Genomic DNA, 14,683 nt, shown 5'->3' on the forward strand with positions numbered 1-14,683 from the left:
GCAGTAGGGAAGGAAACCAGCGAGAATATCAACTATGTGACAGAAGAAAAGAGGAATTTCAAGTGGTGGTCACTTCAGAGTGTTAAATACTGCAGGAAAGCCAGAGAGCCTGAGGCTGGGAAAAGATAACTGTATTCAAGTGTGGGTAAGTCTTCCTGGATCCTCTGCTGTTGTATGTTGGTGGAAACAAGATTGCAGATTGAAGAGAAAAGTTGGAGATGAAGAACTGGGTGAACTGATATTCTGCCTCTTACTATAGTTGTATTATACCCAAGAGAAAGAAAATATTCTTCCTACCAGCTCACATCATTGCATTTGTGAAGTCTCATCTTATGGTTCAGCACTCGCTCTGTTTTTGTTGCTCTAAATCTTTTGGCATGTGTTTGAGCTCTTGATTTTCTTGGACACTGCTTAGAGTTGACAAAGTGATTTATTCATGGGGATAGTAAAGTGAGGGAGAGGGCTTAATGGGACAAAAACCTGGTGGATCCTGATGTCTTCACAACCATTGATCAATGTGTTCTTAAAACCATTTACTGCTCTCAAAGAACATGTTTTAACTTATGTAATATTTAAAGCCCCCCCCCAAACAAAACAGCATACATCAAGCTGGAGCCAAGTGAAAGCATTAAAATCACCTATTATTACTCCATCCAGCATATGGTGCAAAGCAAGGGAGCAAAGCTGGGAAGAAATGTGCCATGTCCAGATCAGAGGCAAATCCAGTTCTGAACTTACTAAGCACTATATCTTTCCTTCTTTACAGAAGCCTTTAATCAAGACAACATTCTATCTATCTATCTATCTATCTATCTATCTATCTATCTATCTATCTACCTATCATCTATCTATCATCTATCTATCATTTCCTTTTATACATGTAAGAATCTAAGCTATTTTCCTTGATTTTTCTTGACAGAAATACCAGGAAAATTTATCACATTTTTACAGGTGAAAAGCTGTTTAATAATAATAACAACAATTTTTAAAAACCTGTGGCTTCTAATTAAATAAAAAAAAACACACATAGTAATTATTGAGTCTAATATCACACCCAAAGTTCTGTGTTATGAAGTCTTAATAACAAAAGCAGAGGGAATAACAAAAGCAAAGGAAAATTGCTTAAGAATGAGACAGGTTATAAGATAGTGATTAATTTTTTTTATTTGGTGGATGCTATGATTTGTTAGTTCACTGAGCTCAGAAATTTAATTAAAATTAGAAATTTTAACATGAAATCAGGGCTTACTTGTAGATCACAAGCAGGTGAGTAATAAGAATAGTGATCTTATCAAAATTAGAATCTTGACTAAGAATATCAACCGTTATTTTTATAGCTTATGTTTATTAAAAAGTAAGAAGTATTTACTATGATTAGCTTCTTTTCAAACTGCATATTTTTAAATGAGTCTCATTACAATTGATATTGATATATAATTGATACTAAACTAACCAGATCCATACCTTAAATTAAAACAGATGCTCCACAAAGCTTAAACAGAATTTTTGCTTACTGTTTAAACAATATTGACACACAAATGTGTATAACACAAAAGATGAATTCTAACAGCTTGTAAGAGACAAAACTGGTATTGAAATTCAAGTCTTTTGGATCCCAGAGTCTAAGCTTTTTATTTCTGTGTGACAATTCCTCTCAATATGAATAGAGGGCACAATTTTAGGCAGTGGAGATAGTCTAGGAGAAGGAACATTAGTTAAAGCAAGTGAGGGACAGCTTAGTTGTGTGCTACACACCTTGAGCTTTGACTCATAATGCTCTCATTCTGATAAGAGTTTCCATGTTGGTTGAATGACTCTCACTTTTTCAATACTTGTTTTTCATCCTTTCAGCAGAGATACTTAATGTGATAAAAAGATAGAGACAATGAATATCAGCCTTCTTCCATTCTTTCTTTTAGATTGAGGTAGAGCAAAACTGCCTTATCTTTTTCCCCTTTATCAAAGAGACAAAGCTACATTTTATTTCTTTCAAAAGTCTCCAGAAGAGTTCAGCCTTAGGGAAGTGAGTGCCAATAGGGTAACATAATGGTCAAAACTGGGCAAGACAATGTTAAAAGAAAATGTAAGAGGGAGCAGACAGAAGATTAGAAGAAAGTCCAGTGGAGATAAAATTCTGAGTGAAAGCCGCACTAACCTGATTTGGGAGGGAAAGCTAAGATGATTCGTCTCCACAAGGGAGTACATCTTAGATGGGTTCAGGAACGATATGTTTAGGTTAAGAAAAAACTTTTAGTGGATTTTATAGAAGAAAGCAAGTTTATTTGCTTATTAAATTATATTTTATATTACTGGGGAAATTAGCAAATATTCAATAATTGATCCTATAAGTCTTGTGAACCTTGCAGGTTATGAATCCAGCTAATCAAAACAGCTCTCACTATTGAAGACCTACTATGTTCCAGGTATTTGATAATGTGTAATCTCATTTATTGCTCCCAAAAACTTCATGAAGAGAATTGTGTGATATTATAGCTAAATATAATTTCTTTATCACTTAAGATGTGTGCCAGGTGTTTTACACAAATTATCTAATATTCACAATTTTTAGTACCATTCTACACATGAGGAAATGAAGGTTTTGAGAGATTAAGGAAATTGGCTACATTCACATATCTCATGAATATTGGAACTAGGATTCAGATCTGTGTTTTGTGTTTGTTTTTTCTTAACTCTGGAAACCATCTTACCTACTAAACATAATAGAATTTACATAGGAGATTCAAGGAGTCATAAAGCATCATGATGTAGTTGCTGTAATAGATCTCCAATAGGAAAGGGGGATGACCATTGGCAATGTACTAAGATGAATACCAACAAGTGTATGTGTGTGTGTGTGTGTGTGTGTGTGTGTGTGTGTGTGTTATAGACTTGCTGGGGCATCCAATCATGGGTGTGACTCTGCAGAAAGAACTCCTGAGAAGGGCTGATCTCAGAGATGAGGATATCTAAGCTGGGAATCTCCAAAGGCCTGGGTCTTGTAGGAATTGGATCTCCATTTGCTGCCACAGTCTTCTCTGATGGCATTAAATTTTACCCACCCAAAAAAATTGCATTTCTTAACTCATCAATGTTTCTATTTCCTCATTCACTTGGTCATTGAGCCTCTGTGTGGTAGGCACTGCGTTATATGTTGCAACTACAGATGAAGCAGAGTGATGTGGGCTTTGTCTTGCTCTGGGAGTGGCAAGAGGCCATGAAAATCAGATGCTCCAGTCTCCATGATCATCACATCCCCTCCCAAAGTCCAACAGCAGCTTTACATGGAAAAATCATAATATTCAGAGACAAGTCTTGTGTACTGTGTCATAATAACTTTTAAAAAAGGGCAGAATTAGTACATCATATATCATATTATATCCTACTAAGGAATCAAGTACACACACACACACCAAATAGTCCCTTCCTTGTGGCAACAGTGGAGCTGTGGTTCTAGTCCACCACTGTGTTTTATATATTGGATATCACACTTCTCTGAGGCCTTAGTATGTTTGGTGCCTCTTGAAGAACTGTGTGTTTATTGAGAATGGGGATCATTTCTTAAATATCTATTTTTTCATTACCTGTCACACCGCTTGGCACATCACTCATGCTCAATAATTGTTCATTGAGTGGATTGTGTTTAGTTTTAAGAAGCCAACACTTTCATATTACTGTATCAGCACTTATTATAATATGGAATATGGGGTTGTATAAACATTTACTTATCCCAGATTTTAAGATGCTGTTAGCTTTAATGAAATTACACATGTGGCAAAGAACAAAAAAAAAATTGTGGAGAAATAATTTCTTTAGATTCCAATTAAATGCATTAAAACATGGAATAGTTCATGTATGTTATTCATGAAAGACCTCTTTTTAGAAGATAACAATCCACCTCAAATTATATAATCATCTGGGCAGGTAGTTAAAATAGTACTGAAGGGGGGAAAAAGCAGTGTGATAGCATTCAAAGTTTTGAAATCATAACTTTAAATAACAAGTTTGAATTTGAATTGGTCACTCTCTTAACTTCTGTTATGATGCCAAAAATGCTACATGCCCAGAACTGTGCAGGACAATGTGTGGCACCAATTTGATTTTCTAGCCCCCATAGAAACCTACCAGCTGTCACCACAGAACCATTAGGTTTAGGAAAATCAAGTATCTGAAGAAAAACAGATTTTTCAAAACTGGGAAATTCCTTCTATATCTACAAAAATGTCAATGCTTTCAGTTTTCTAGTCTTCAAGGTGAGAAGAGACTATCAGTGATGGTGGTTGCCAGAGCTGTAATAACGTGAACCCAATCCAGGTAGCTGTCCAGGCCCCAAACTATCAGGTGCATAAAACATTGTCTGGGTACTTAAGTATCACTGGAAATAGCACCGGTCAAGAGCAAAAACAACAAATACATGTGGCAGAACTCTTTTCAGGAAGAGAGTTTTGTGAATTTAAAGACGTGTATTGGTAAACTGATTGGGAATAGAGGGAGACCACCAACCCAAGTTCAGACAACAGATTGTAAGCCCCCAGACGATGATGGGAGCCCATTCACAGCATAGTTTTTTGTTTTTTTCTGGGACTACATAAAATTATGGGTAAGGGGCAATTACTGTTTATACTTCTTGGCTCTTTACCAAGCAACCACTCCTCTAAATAAATGTGGAAAAAATTATTTAACGAATATTGTATTGGTGTACTCATTTGAAAAGTCACTAAATTTTAATGAATGTCACAACCCACTCTTAGGTGCTTCTGATTAAAATGGAGGTGTACTTAGTTATGCCTTCTATCCTTTCCTCCAAGGTTTTTGCCAAGACAGATTGTGAGATTTCTTGTCTCAGGTGTCTTGAGGCCAAACAGAGATCACACTCCTCTAGTGATGACAAAATAGACACTAGGACCTCTTAAATGACTTTCCTGAAGTCCCACATTGTCTCTTGTGATACCATGTTTTATATGTTCTCAGTTCATGGTGGAGATATTGCCTCAGCTATGCTAAAAACCTTTCATTCCTCTATAATTTCACCAGAACCTGTTGCATTCATAAGATTATTTTTTTGAGTATAGTTGAAATACAATTTTACATTAGTTTCAGGTGTACAACATAATAACTCAACAATTCTGTATGTTATGCTATGCTCACCACAAGTGTAACTACCATCAGTCACCCTACAAAGCTATTATGATACCTTTGACTCTATTCCCTGTGCTGTACCTGTGACTTAGTCATTCTGTAACTGGAAGCTTGTATCTCTCACTCCCTTTCACCCACTTTGCCCATCCTCCTTCCCTGCTATCTCTCTGGCAGCCATGACTTTGTGTTCTATATTTATAGCTCTGATTCTTCTTTTTGTTTGTTCATTCATTTGTTTTGGTTTTTAGATTTCACATGTAAGTGAAATCATATGGTATTTTTTTAAGGTAGCAAGGATTATTTTTATTGTTTATTCACAGATTATTTAGACAGAACAGCTGGGTTAGTGAGTTGCTGAATATTTTATCATACTCAATTAAGATGTCTATTGTTTCCTTTTTTTATGGTATTTTTTTAAAAGCAAGGTGCCATCCCAGTTCGGATGGCATCATTTCATCTTATGAATACCTCCTGGATACTATGGAATTAGGCAAATGACCTGACTTGTTTGGGTTGAAAACTAAAGACTCATGGAGTCTGTAAGTGTCCAATAGTTTGTCTAGCTGACCGGGGAGCTGTTGAATAGCAGTCGGGGTATGTATCTATAGTGCGTGCAGGAACTGAAATCAGCATACATGATCATAGATTGGTTAAGCAAAGATTCGGGGAGACCACGAAAGACCACGGTATGCCACTAAAGGACTCTTGTCTTTTAAGCACTTCTGAACAGCATTTCTTTCAGCCTGAGCCTTTAGATTGTATTATCAGAGGTTTGTTTTCATTTCTTTGAAGTTTGTTTTTTTTTTCCTCCCCACTTCTCAGCACTTTGATAATGTGAAGGGCTTCACTCCAGAGAAGTCACTAAACCAAAGAAAAGCTTCACAGAGCCATACAGGGAGAATGAAAACATATCACATGAAGTCAGCCTTCCCTTCCCGCCATCCATCAACTAAAGAAAGTTATAAAAAACAAACAAAAAATGGAAATAATATGGAGGCACACACATACAGGGACTTTGAGTTTTGTTTTGTACTTTTACACATGAAGAACAAAAACCTCCATAAAGCCGCTAAAGCTTCCTAACATCATCAAGTCCTCTTCTATGAGTCATTAACTCGCTGAAGCCCAGAAAATCAAATTTGGTTTAAGGCTGTTTGATAATGTAGTAACACAGTAAAATGTGATTCACCAATTAGCTCATGTAATTAGAAAATCAAAAACATGCTCTAAGTGGCTGGTGGACACACATAAGTAAAGTCTAAGAGAATTCACAAGTACCTGTGTTTACAAATCAGATTAATAAATGAATACTGAATTCAGTCAGTCATTCTTTTGGTCCTCTTTCCTTTCCTTTCCTTTCCTTCTTTCCTTTCCTTTCCTTTCCTTTCCTTTCCTTTCCTTTCCTTTCCTTTCCTTTCCTTTCCTTTCCTGTCTTTCATCAATTATTTCTTGCCAGACTCTGTTAAGCAAGAGGGTATCTGGTCCTTGCCTTTATAGAGCTCTCAGTCTGCAAGAACTATGTTTAAATTCTTCTCAGGAAGGAAAAGTCAACTGGTTAAGACCCTACAAAAATGGTGATGGTTAGAAATTCGTCTTTCTATGGGCGCATGGGTGGCTCAGTCGTTAAGCGTCTGATCGGACTCCCTGCTCAGTGGAGAGCTGCTTCTCCCTCTCCCTCTGCTGCTCCCCCTGCTTGTACTCTCTCTCTCTCTCTCACTGTCTCTCTATGTCAAATAAATTAATTAATTAAATCTTAAAAGAAAGAAGCAAATTTGTCTTTCTAGATGACCCCTAAATGCTAATGATGTTGCCAAGACACATGTAAGAAAAAAGACACAGCCACCTCAAGAATTTTCTCGCTTGGAGGCTTTTGCCTGGCTGAAAGGGACTCTGTGATAAGAGTGGGAATTGAGTATTTGTTAGATTATTTTAAAGCCACTCTTCATCTATTCTGTATGCACATCTGTTGACATCGAAGGCATATGCGATTTGTTGCCTGGCTATATTTAAGTATTTCTCTCTGTAAATTCATATCAATGCAAGAGTTGTTTAGATGATCAAAGCTTTCTCGCTACGAATTTCAAACATGTACTACTTCATTCTTTTCTTGCTGCTCCTGAAGTACATTGGCATGGTTCTGTTACATGGTCCAGGGCTTCCTAATAAATGTAACGAGGATAATGGGGATGAATTACCTGAGCTTGAGCCAATAAAGAAAAGGCATTTCTTATCTGACATGGTTATTCTGAATGCTATTTTTTGGCAAAATATGATATATGGTTATGCTGCCTTTTCCACTGACTTTTTAAGGTCATATTTTAGTGTTTGTTTGGAAATTTTAAAAGATATTAGGAAATTATTTCCCTTGTAACTGTAACATTGCCCCTAGGCGGTTTCTTCTTTATAACCTCACAATGCTTATTTTGTATTGTTCCCTCTACCCCAAATATCACAAATTCTAAGGAATGCAATAAGCTTTGCTTATTTTTTGCAGAGTTTCACTCATATATTTTAGAATAGCTTAGACTATATTTTATTTGGATGAAAATACACAATCACAAATATTAAGAAAGTGTGGTTTATTCATAGCCTGAATGAAACTTAACCCTGAATGTTGTTAAAAATGCAGCCATCTCCCCATTAATATGTATTTAATCATTCTTCTTTTTCCCTACCTACAGGTCAATGGAACAGAAATTGAATATGAGTTTGAAGAAATTACATTGGAAAGGGTAAGAAAAATCCAACAATCCAAAACCTCAATCTTGCATTTGACATTCTGCACCCTAATGATTATTTTGTGAAATCACACAGCTGTGTGTTACACCTTGGAAGTTTCCAACAGGACTCAAAATAAAATAATTAATGAAATGCTTGCAGTGGAGGGCACAGAGACAAACAGACCAAATCACCAGAACATTCCATATGTAAATTGCATCGCCAAGATTTGGAGAAATGAGTGAGAAAGAAATATTCAGTGAGCTAGTATGGCACTTTTTCTTATTGTTTGCATTACTAACATTTTGCTATGCATTTTTAGATACAATACAAAATATTTTCATTTACATAGTATTAATGCTATCTCATAACTACCATTATCATGCATTTTTTAGTTTAAAAAAAAAAACAAGTGATACATCTTAAAGCCACCCTTATGGAGAAAAATAACAGCAATCCTGCAGATCTCTGCAAATATGTTATCAGGGTCTTGACAAGGCTTTGACAAATTAGCAAAATTCTCTGTAACAACCCTAATCTGTAAACGTATTTTACAAGTCAGTAAGAGAAAGGCCAAAAACCACCTAGAAAAAATATGACCAAAAAAGAAAAGGCCAATAACAGATGAAAACTTGTTCAACCTTATTAATAAACAAAGAAAACAATGATGTTAAGTGGTTTTTGTCTGTCCAATTGGCAAAATTTAAAAGAAAGGTTAATATTCACTGCCATGGAGTAGCCCTAGAAATTGTTACACCCATAAAAAAAACAATTTGGAAAAATGGATCAAAAGCTTTAAAATGGGCAGACTTTTTGAATCAGAAATTATACCTATAAAATGTACAATGATATAAAGAATGTTCATATCGGTATGTTCATAACAGTGAAGATTGAAAAAGTCAGTGTTTAATAATACATTATTATATGTCCAAACAATAGAAAATTATATTAAATTATAATGGTATTTTTAAGAATATTTAAATATAAGAATGGAAGACCTAACAAGGTTATCTTATCAAATTAAAAGAATAAATTTTATAATGGTATGTAAATACAATCCCATAAGTACCAACATGCATAATTCGCATTCATAAGTATATACGTAAAGCCTGAAAGAATCTATATCAAAATGTTAACTCTTGTTAAGGATTTTGGATAATTTTTAGTTTCTTCTTTTTGTTTACATTTTTTTGCTAAACATTCCATAATAAACATATAATTTACTTACAATAAGAAATAAAAACGTAAGTATTTTCCTAAGCTGTTTCATTCAAGTATGAATTCAGACTCTAGACCTGCACTTAAATTTATATTCCTTTCAAGTTTACTGATTATTCACTTTCCTGAGTCAGGGAATTTTTCATTCTCAGCCTAATTTTTATTGAGCATGAGTGGTTTTAAAAGGAAATTTACATTAAAAGTCAAGTGTTTGACAGATGTGTTCTTTAAAACTTCCATTATGAACTTTGGTTAAATTTTAATGGCGTGCTAAATGGAGAAAAATTAGGCTTACGGAAAATTAGCCCAAATGAAAAAAGAGAACACATTTCTCCTACTAAATCACTAATCTTCTCTCTAGGACTGGCAGAGTACAGTGTAAATGAAAATGTGAGGCCCTTGTTTAAAAATTATTAAGAATCTAAAAAGATGTCAAGACCCAGGCATTAAATGCCACGTGACCCTTCTTAAATTCAGGACCCTGTTGCACGGCACAGATCTCACACTCATGGAGCCCACCCTTCTCTCTCCCCACGCCCCCTCATCTTAAACATGATACTGTTTTGTTACCCTGGTTTTATAGGTCAGAAAATCGAAGCCCACTTGGGTGTGAGGTAAAACATTCAGTGGGAGTGAGACAACTGTGGGTTCTAGGCTGCATTCTGACACTCCCTTGCTTCAGGATCTGGCGCGTCATCTCACCTCCTGCCCTTGGAGTCTCAGTCACACTCTGAACCTTGTCTCTGCCATGACCTACACCCACCCCCAAAACCTCCGTCAAGTATTGTCTTTGTTGAACACCACCTCTTTTCTGGTTTACCATTTATTCCAGTGCCCCGGCCCCGCCAAAATTCTTCCAACTCCACTGGGACCTTGAATCACCGATTTTACCGTTTCCCTCCAGGTTTCACCTTTCTTATGCCCACCCCTCCCCCACCCACCATACTTCAAGTCTCCCTCTCACATGCTTTTAACATTCCTTCTCCTCTCTCCGTTTCTGTGCTCCTCCCACAAAGCCTCAGCTCTCCATGCCAGCCTCTGGGCAAATGAATGGGTTGAGAGTAGCACTCATTCATCTTACTTTAAATTTATATCTATTGATGTCGAGTGAAACTTCAAAACATCCTAGCAATTCTTATACATTTCTTTAGAAAAATCACTTTCTCATTCTCTGGGACAACAGATTCACAACTTATTTGCTCTCCTCAAATCTCTAACACCCCCTCCCTCATCCTCAGTCTCCGCTGTTGACTTCGCTTCCTGTGTCCTTGAGAAAATCCAAGCAATCACAGGAAGACCACCTCGCTTTCCTATCACCAGCTCTGCCAGTGTGGTCTCCCTGTTTGAATGGAAAATGTTCCCTGCTCCTTTAGGAGGCCAGCCTTTCACTTGAGACCTGCATTCTATAACCTCTAGTCTATTTAAGGGCTCTGCTTCTAAAGTTGTCTCCTCTCTCTCTCCTGCAATATCAGTTTCTCTCTCTCTCTTTTTTCCCCTGGATAAATTTAATACAGATATGATATAATATTTCTCATTAAAAAAGAAAAAAAGTCCTCTAGCAATGGAGTAATATAGGAAAAAGCAAAACAAAACAAAATGTCACTTGGCCCTATGTTCCATTCCTGTTGTTTCATAATTCTAGTTTCTTTACCAAAAATCTAGGGAAGTTGTCTATTTTCAGTAACTCCACTTTATTACTTCATTTTCTTATTTTAATCTAGTTCATTTTTTCTTGTCCCCTCAGTAGTCCTAAAACCATCTTCATCAAAGTCTTGACAGGTTCCATCTTACTAAATTCAAACATCAGTTTGCTGTGCAGCTATCACTGGCTCCTTCCTTCCAGATGATAATTCCTAGTCTTGCAGGACAAAACATTTCTCCTGTTTATTCACCACCTCATTGGCACTCTGTCTTCGTCTCCTTGCTGGCTCCTCCTCTAAATGTCAGTGCATTCCAGAAACCTAATGCACAGACCTCTTCTCAATCTCTCCTCATTCCCTTAGTGATCTCATCCAGACCCATGGTGTTAATACCAACTTTCAACTGACAATTCCCATATCTGAGTTATGATCTCTCTCCTGCATTCCAAATGTGTACAGCTAACTGTCCAGTTGGCATCTCTGCTGAATATCAAGAAGGTCTTCTAAACTGAGTATGTTCCTAACAGAATTCATGATTTCCCTGTGCTCCCTACCCTCGGGGCAAAAGCTGCCTCTACCCTAATATTCCTCATCTTAGCTAATTGGTTCTATCATTTTCCTTATTATTCAGGCCCAAAAAAAAACCTCCTCTAGGAGTCTTGCTTAATTGCTCTTTTTCCCTTGGCATCCAGAGCAAGTCCTACTGGTTCTACCATGAAAATACATTTCAGAATCAATCAAATATTATCACCGACCCTGCTGAATTCTAGTCCAAACTAATATCATTCTCATGCCTGGACCACTGTAGTAGTTTCCATTTTTGTCCACTCCTCCTCAAAGTAGCCAGAGTAATCTTTTTCAAAATATAAACCAGAGTATACCACTTTTATTCTTATAACTCTTCAAGAGGTAATAATTACACTCACTATCATCAACTACAACACCTTATACAATCTGACCCCTGCTTTTCTCTCTGACATTATGCCCTTCCCACCAACTCCTAGAACATTTCACACATACTTTCTCATCATTCCTTTAAAAAGCCAGGCTATTCTTTCTTCCTCCTAGAATCTCCCCTTGGATGTTTACATGGTTTGCTCTTTTCATCATTTAATATCTGCTCAAGGGTCTCAGAAAATTCTCCCTTGTGCACCCCATTTAAATTAGTACCAGCATCCCCGTTACACTTTTTTTCCACTTTCATAGCTTTATTACTTTTTTAATTGCATTTACCAATATCTGAAATTAATATTATTAATTTATTTACTGCTCACTTTGTTAATATCTCTCTCCCTCAATATATGGTATATGTAAATATATAGTCACTTCTGTATCCAATTTGCCTAGAACATTATCTGGAATATAGTATATATTCAGTGAACATTTGGTGTATGAATGGATTATGCCAGTGCTCTACCACTGCAAATGCAGTGAAGTAGAGACACATGGCCTGTGTTTGAATCTGGGCTCTATTACTTACCGGTTGAGTTAGAGCTGAATACTTAACCTTTCTGTACATCAATTTCCATACCTTTAAACGAGACTAGAATATTTATAATTATCTCCTAGAGTCTTTGTGATGATTAAATGAGTTAATATAAAGGTTTAGGACAGCATGCATAGTTGTTATTCTTAACTTTTCCTTTGTGCTAACATAGTAGTTCTCACAAGTGTTATTTATTAGGATCATGAAGGAAGCTTATTAAAAACATAGCCTCCCTTGATCTAACAAGTTTCAATCTAACAAGAACTTCTCTCATATCAGTTTTTTTTCCAGTTACTTTGTTCAGTGTCAGACATCCAATGATGAAGAAGTTATGATTCTTGTTATATGCTTTTACAGTGTCTACTTTTTCTACATTTTCTCTCTATAACATTTAATTTAGTAATAAGCTAATCACATTTAGTAACACCCCTATGAAGTGGATACTGCCAACTCCGTTTTACATATTAGGACACTGAGGCTCAGAAAGTAAATAACTTGTCAAAAGTTACAATGTTAGTAGGGGATGAAGCTAGGATTCAGCGCCATACCCAACAGATACCAGAACCTAAGCTCATTACCATTGAGTTAGATTGTCCTCAAAATTAAGTTCAAATGTCATTTCCTCTAAGAATCTTCTCTTGATTTTTCCCTCTTGGGCAAGGTCCCCTTTATAAATTAACCCAAGCAGAGAACTTCTCACACTAAATGATGAATAAAATGTGTCTTTTCCACTGACCTATGAATTCCTTGACAGGAGGAATTTTATTATAGTGTTCTTTATATTACCATGATGACAGAAAAAAAAAAAAGAAAAGGCATTGAACAATTTTAGGACAAGCTGATGACTCCTCCTCTATAGCAAAATTGTTCAGTGCATTGGCCACTTGCCAAACAGTGAATTCCACATGTGTCTAATGTACACTTATTTGTCAGACACAGTCTTTGTTTCATAGAATTTTACAGCCTGGTAGAGAACCCAGAGAGGTCAATAGGCAAAAACCATGAAGAATAACAGAGTGCTGTGGATACCTGGTCCAGAATGGGGTATTTCCCTGAGGCTTTATACCTTACCTGGCTTATGAAAGATGAGACAAAGCAAGCCATGGAAAAGGGAGTGGAAGAAGAAGGCCTCTCAGACAGGGACCAGCAGATGCAAATGTTCAAGGACCCATGGAAAAGTAACATGCTTAAGGAACTTCAAGTCCAGAATGGCCGCACCTGAAGCTAAGGTAGGGCTTAGAGGGAGAGGCCAGGCTAGAGTGTTAGAGAAGGTTGAGAACATAGATGCCTTAAGTAACCTACCTACAGAGGAGTTTAAATTTTATCCCAAAGGCAATGGAGAACCCTTGAATAACTTTAAACAGAAAATTAATATAATTGGGGCACCTAGGTGGCTTAGTTGGTTAAGTGTCCGACTCTTAATTTCTGCTCAGTTCATGATCTCAGGGTTGTGAGATTGAGCAGCAGGCAGAGGCAGCGCACTCAGGGAGTCTGCTTCTCTCTCTCTCTCCCTCTGCCCACCCCGCATACTCGTACTCTCCCCCTCTCTCAAATACATAAATCTTGCATATTTGTGTTTTAAAAAGATTACTTTGGCTGTGATATTGGTATACGTTTCATAAGATTATAATCCAGCAAATTCCTTTCATAAGCACTGTCTGGATCTATCAGCAAAGGCCACCTGTGATATTTCAAATCTTTCTGTCACCGTGGGCTCTGAAGACATTAAAGAGGTAGCTGAGTATAAAGTCTATGCCTCTGAGTTATTTATCCATTATTCATGTAGGAAGTTAATAGGTTATATACCCCCAGTATGACTTATATCAAGAGAAGCTAGTTTACCCAGCATGGATAATAGATTCGTCATGGCTTTATAACCCTAACCATCATGCATGACTGCAATTTAGCAGTGATATCGAAGTGACTATATGACTATCTGTCACCTCCTCTGACCCCTGCCCCCAGCCTCCAAAAAAAAAAAATATTGGAGTACTTTCCTGGCAGCTGCGGAATGTATGATCATGTGATACTACTTGAATGTTCTGTCTGATGAGTCAGGGATATTCTTTTGCAGTTAAAAAAAAACAACAACAACAACTCAAAGATCTGAGCTATCTTCCCAAATATAAGCAATCTGTAGGGCAGAGGAAAGTGACTGATTTATTGCACCCTCAAACTCCCATACATGGACCAAGTCTTGAGTATAAGGTGGGTAACATGGGGATTTTGAAAATAGTATTTCTGAACTTCCAGGTAAGAGGTGACCCATTAAAGTTTTCTGATGGACTCTCCAGATTCATCCACATATCATATTAATTGGAAAATAATTGGGTGTCTGAATGACTTATGCCAAATGTGTTTATCTCAAGTAATTGAATGTTCATGAAGGTGAAAATTCCTAAATTCAAATGGAATTACAGGTCTATTACTTCAAATAATGTGGAGGCTTGGATTTCTATATCCTGATTTTTTTCTGGATGTCTTC

At 36.7% G+C, this 14,683-nt stretch overlaps 1 protein-coding gene across 9 annotated transcripts in view; it reads left to right on the top strand.

The window, feature by feature from the left end:
• DLG2 (discs large MAGUK scaffold protein 2) overlaps nt 1-14,683 on the top strand; it is a 1,159,208-nt gene that overhangs the window by 536,505 nt on the left and 608,020 nt on the right. For all 9 annotated transcript variants that reach the window (XM_040630955.1, XM_040630959.1, XM_008704379.2 and 6 more), the window contains one exon: nt 7,818-7,868. In XM_040630955.1, the coding sequence (XP_040486889.1) occupies nt 7,818-7,868 (51 nt within the window). The remainder of the gene's footprint in view (nt 1-7,817; nt 7,869-14,683) is intronic.

The sequence above is a fragment of the Ursus maritimus genome, unplaced genomic scaffold (assembly GCF_017311325.1).
Source record: "Ursus maritimus isolate PB19 unplaced genomic scaffold, ASM1731132v1 scaffold_16, whole genome shotgun sequence".
Lineage (NCBI taxonomy): Eukaryota > Metazoa > Chordata > Mammalia > Carnivora > Ursidae > Ursus > Ursus maritimus.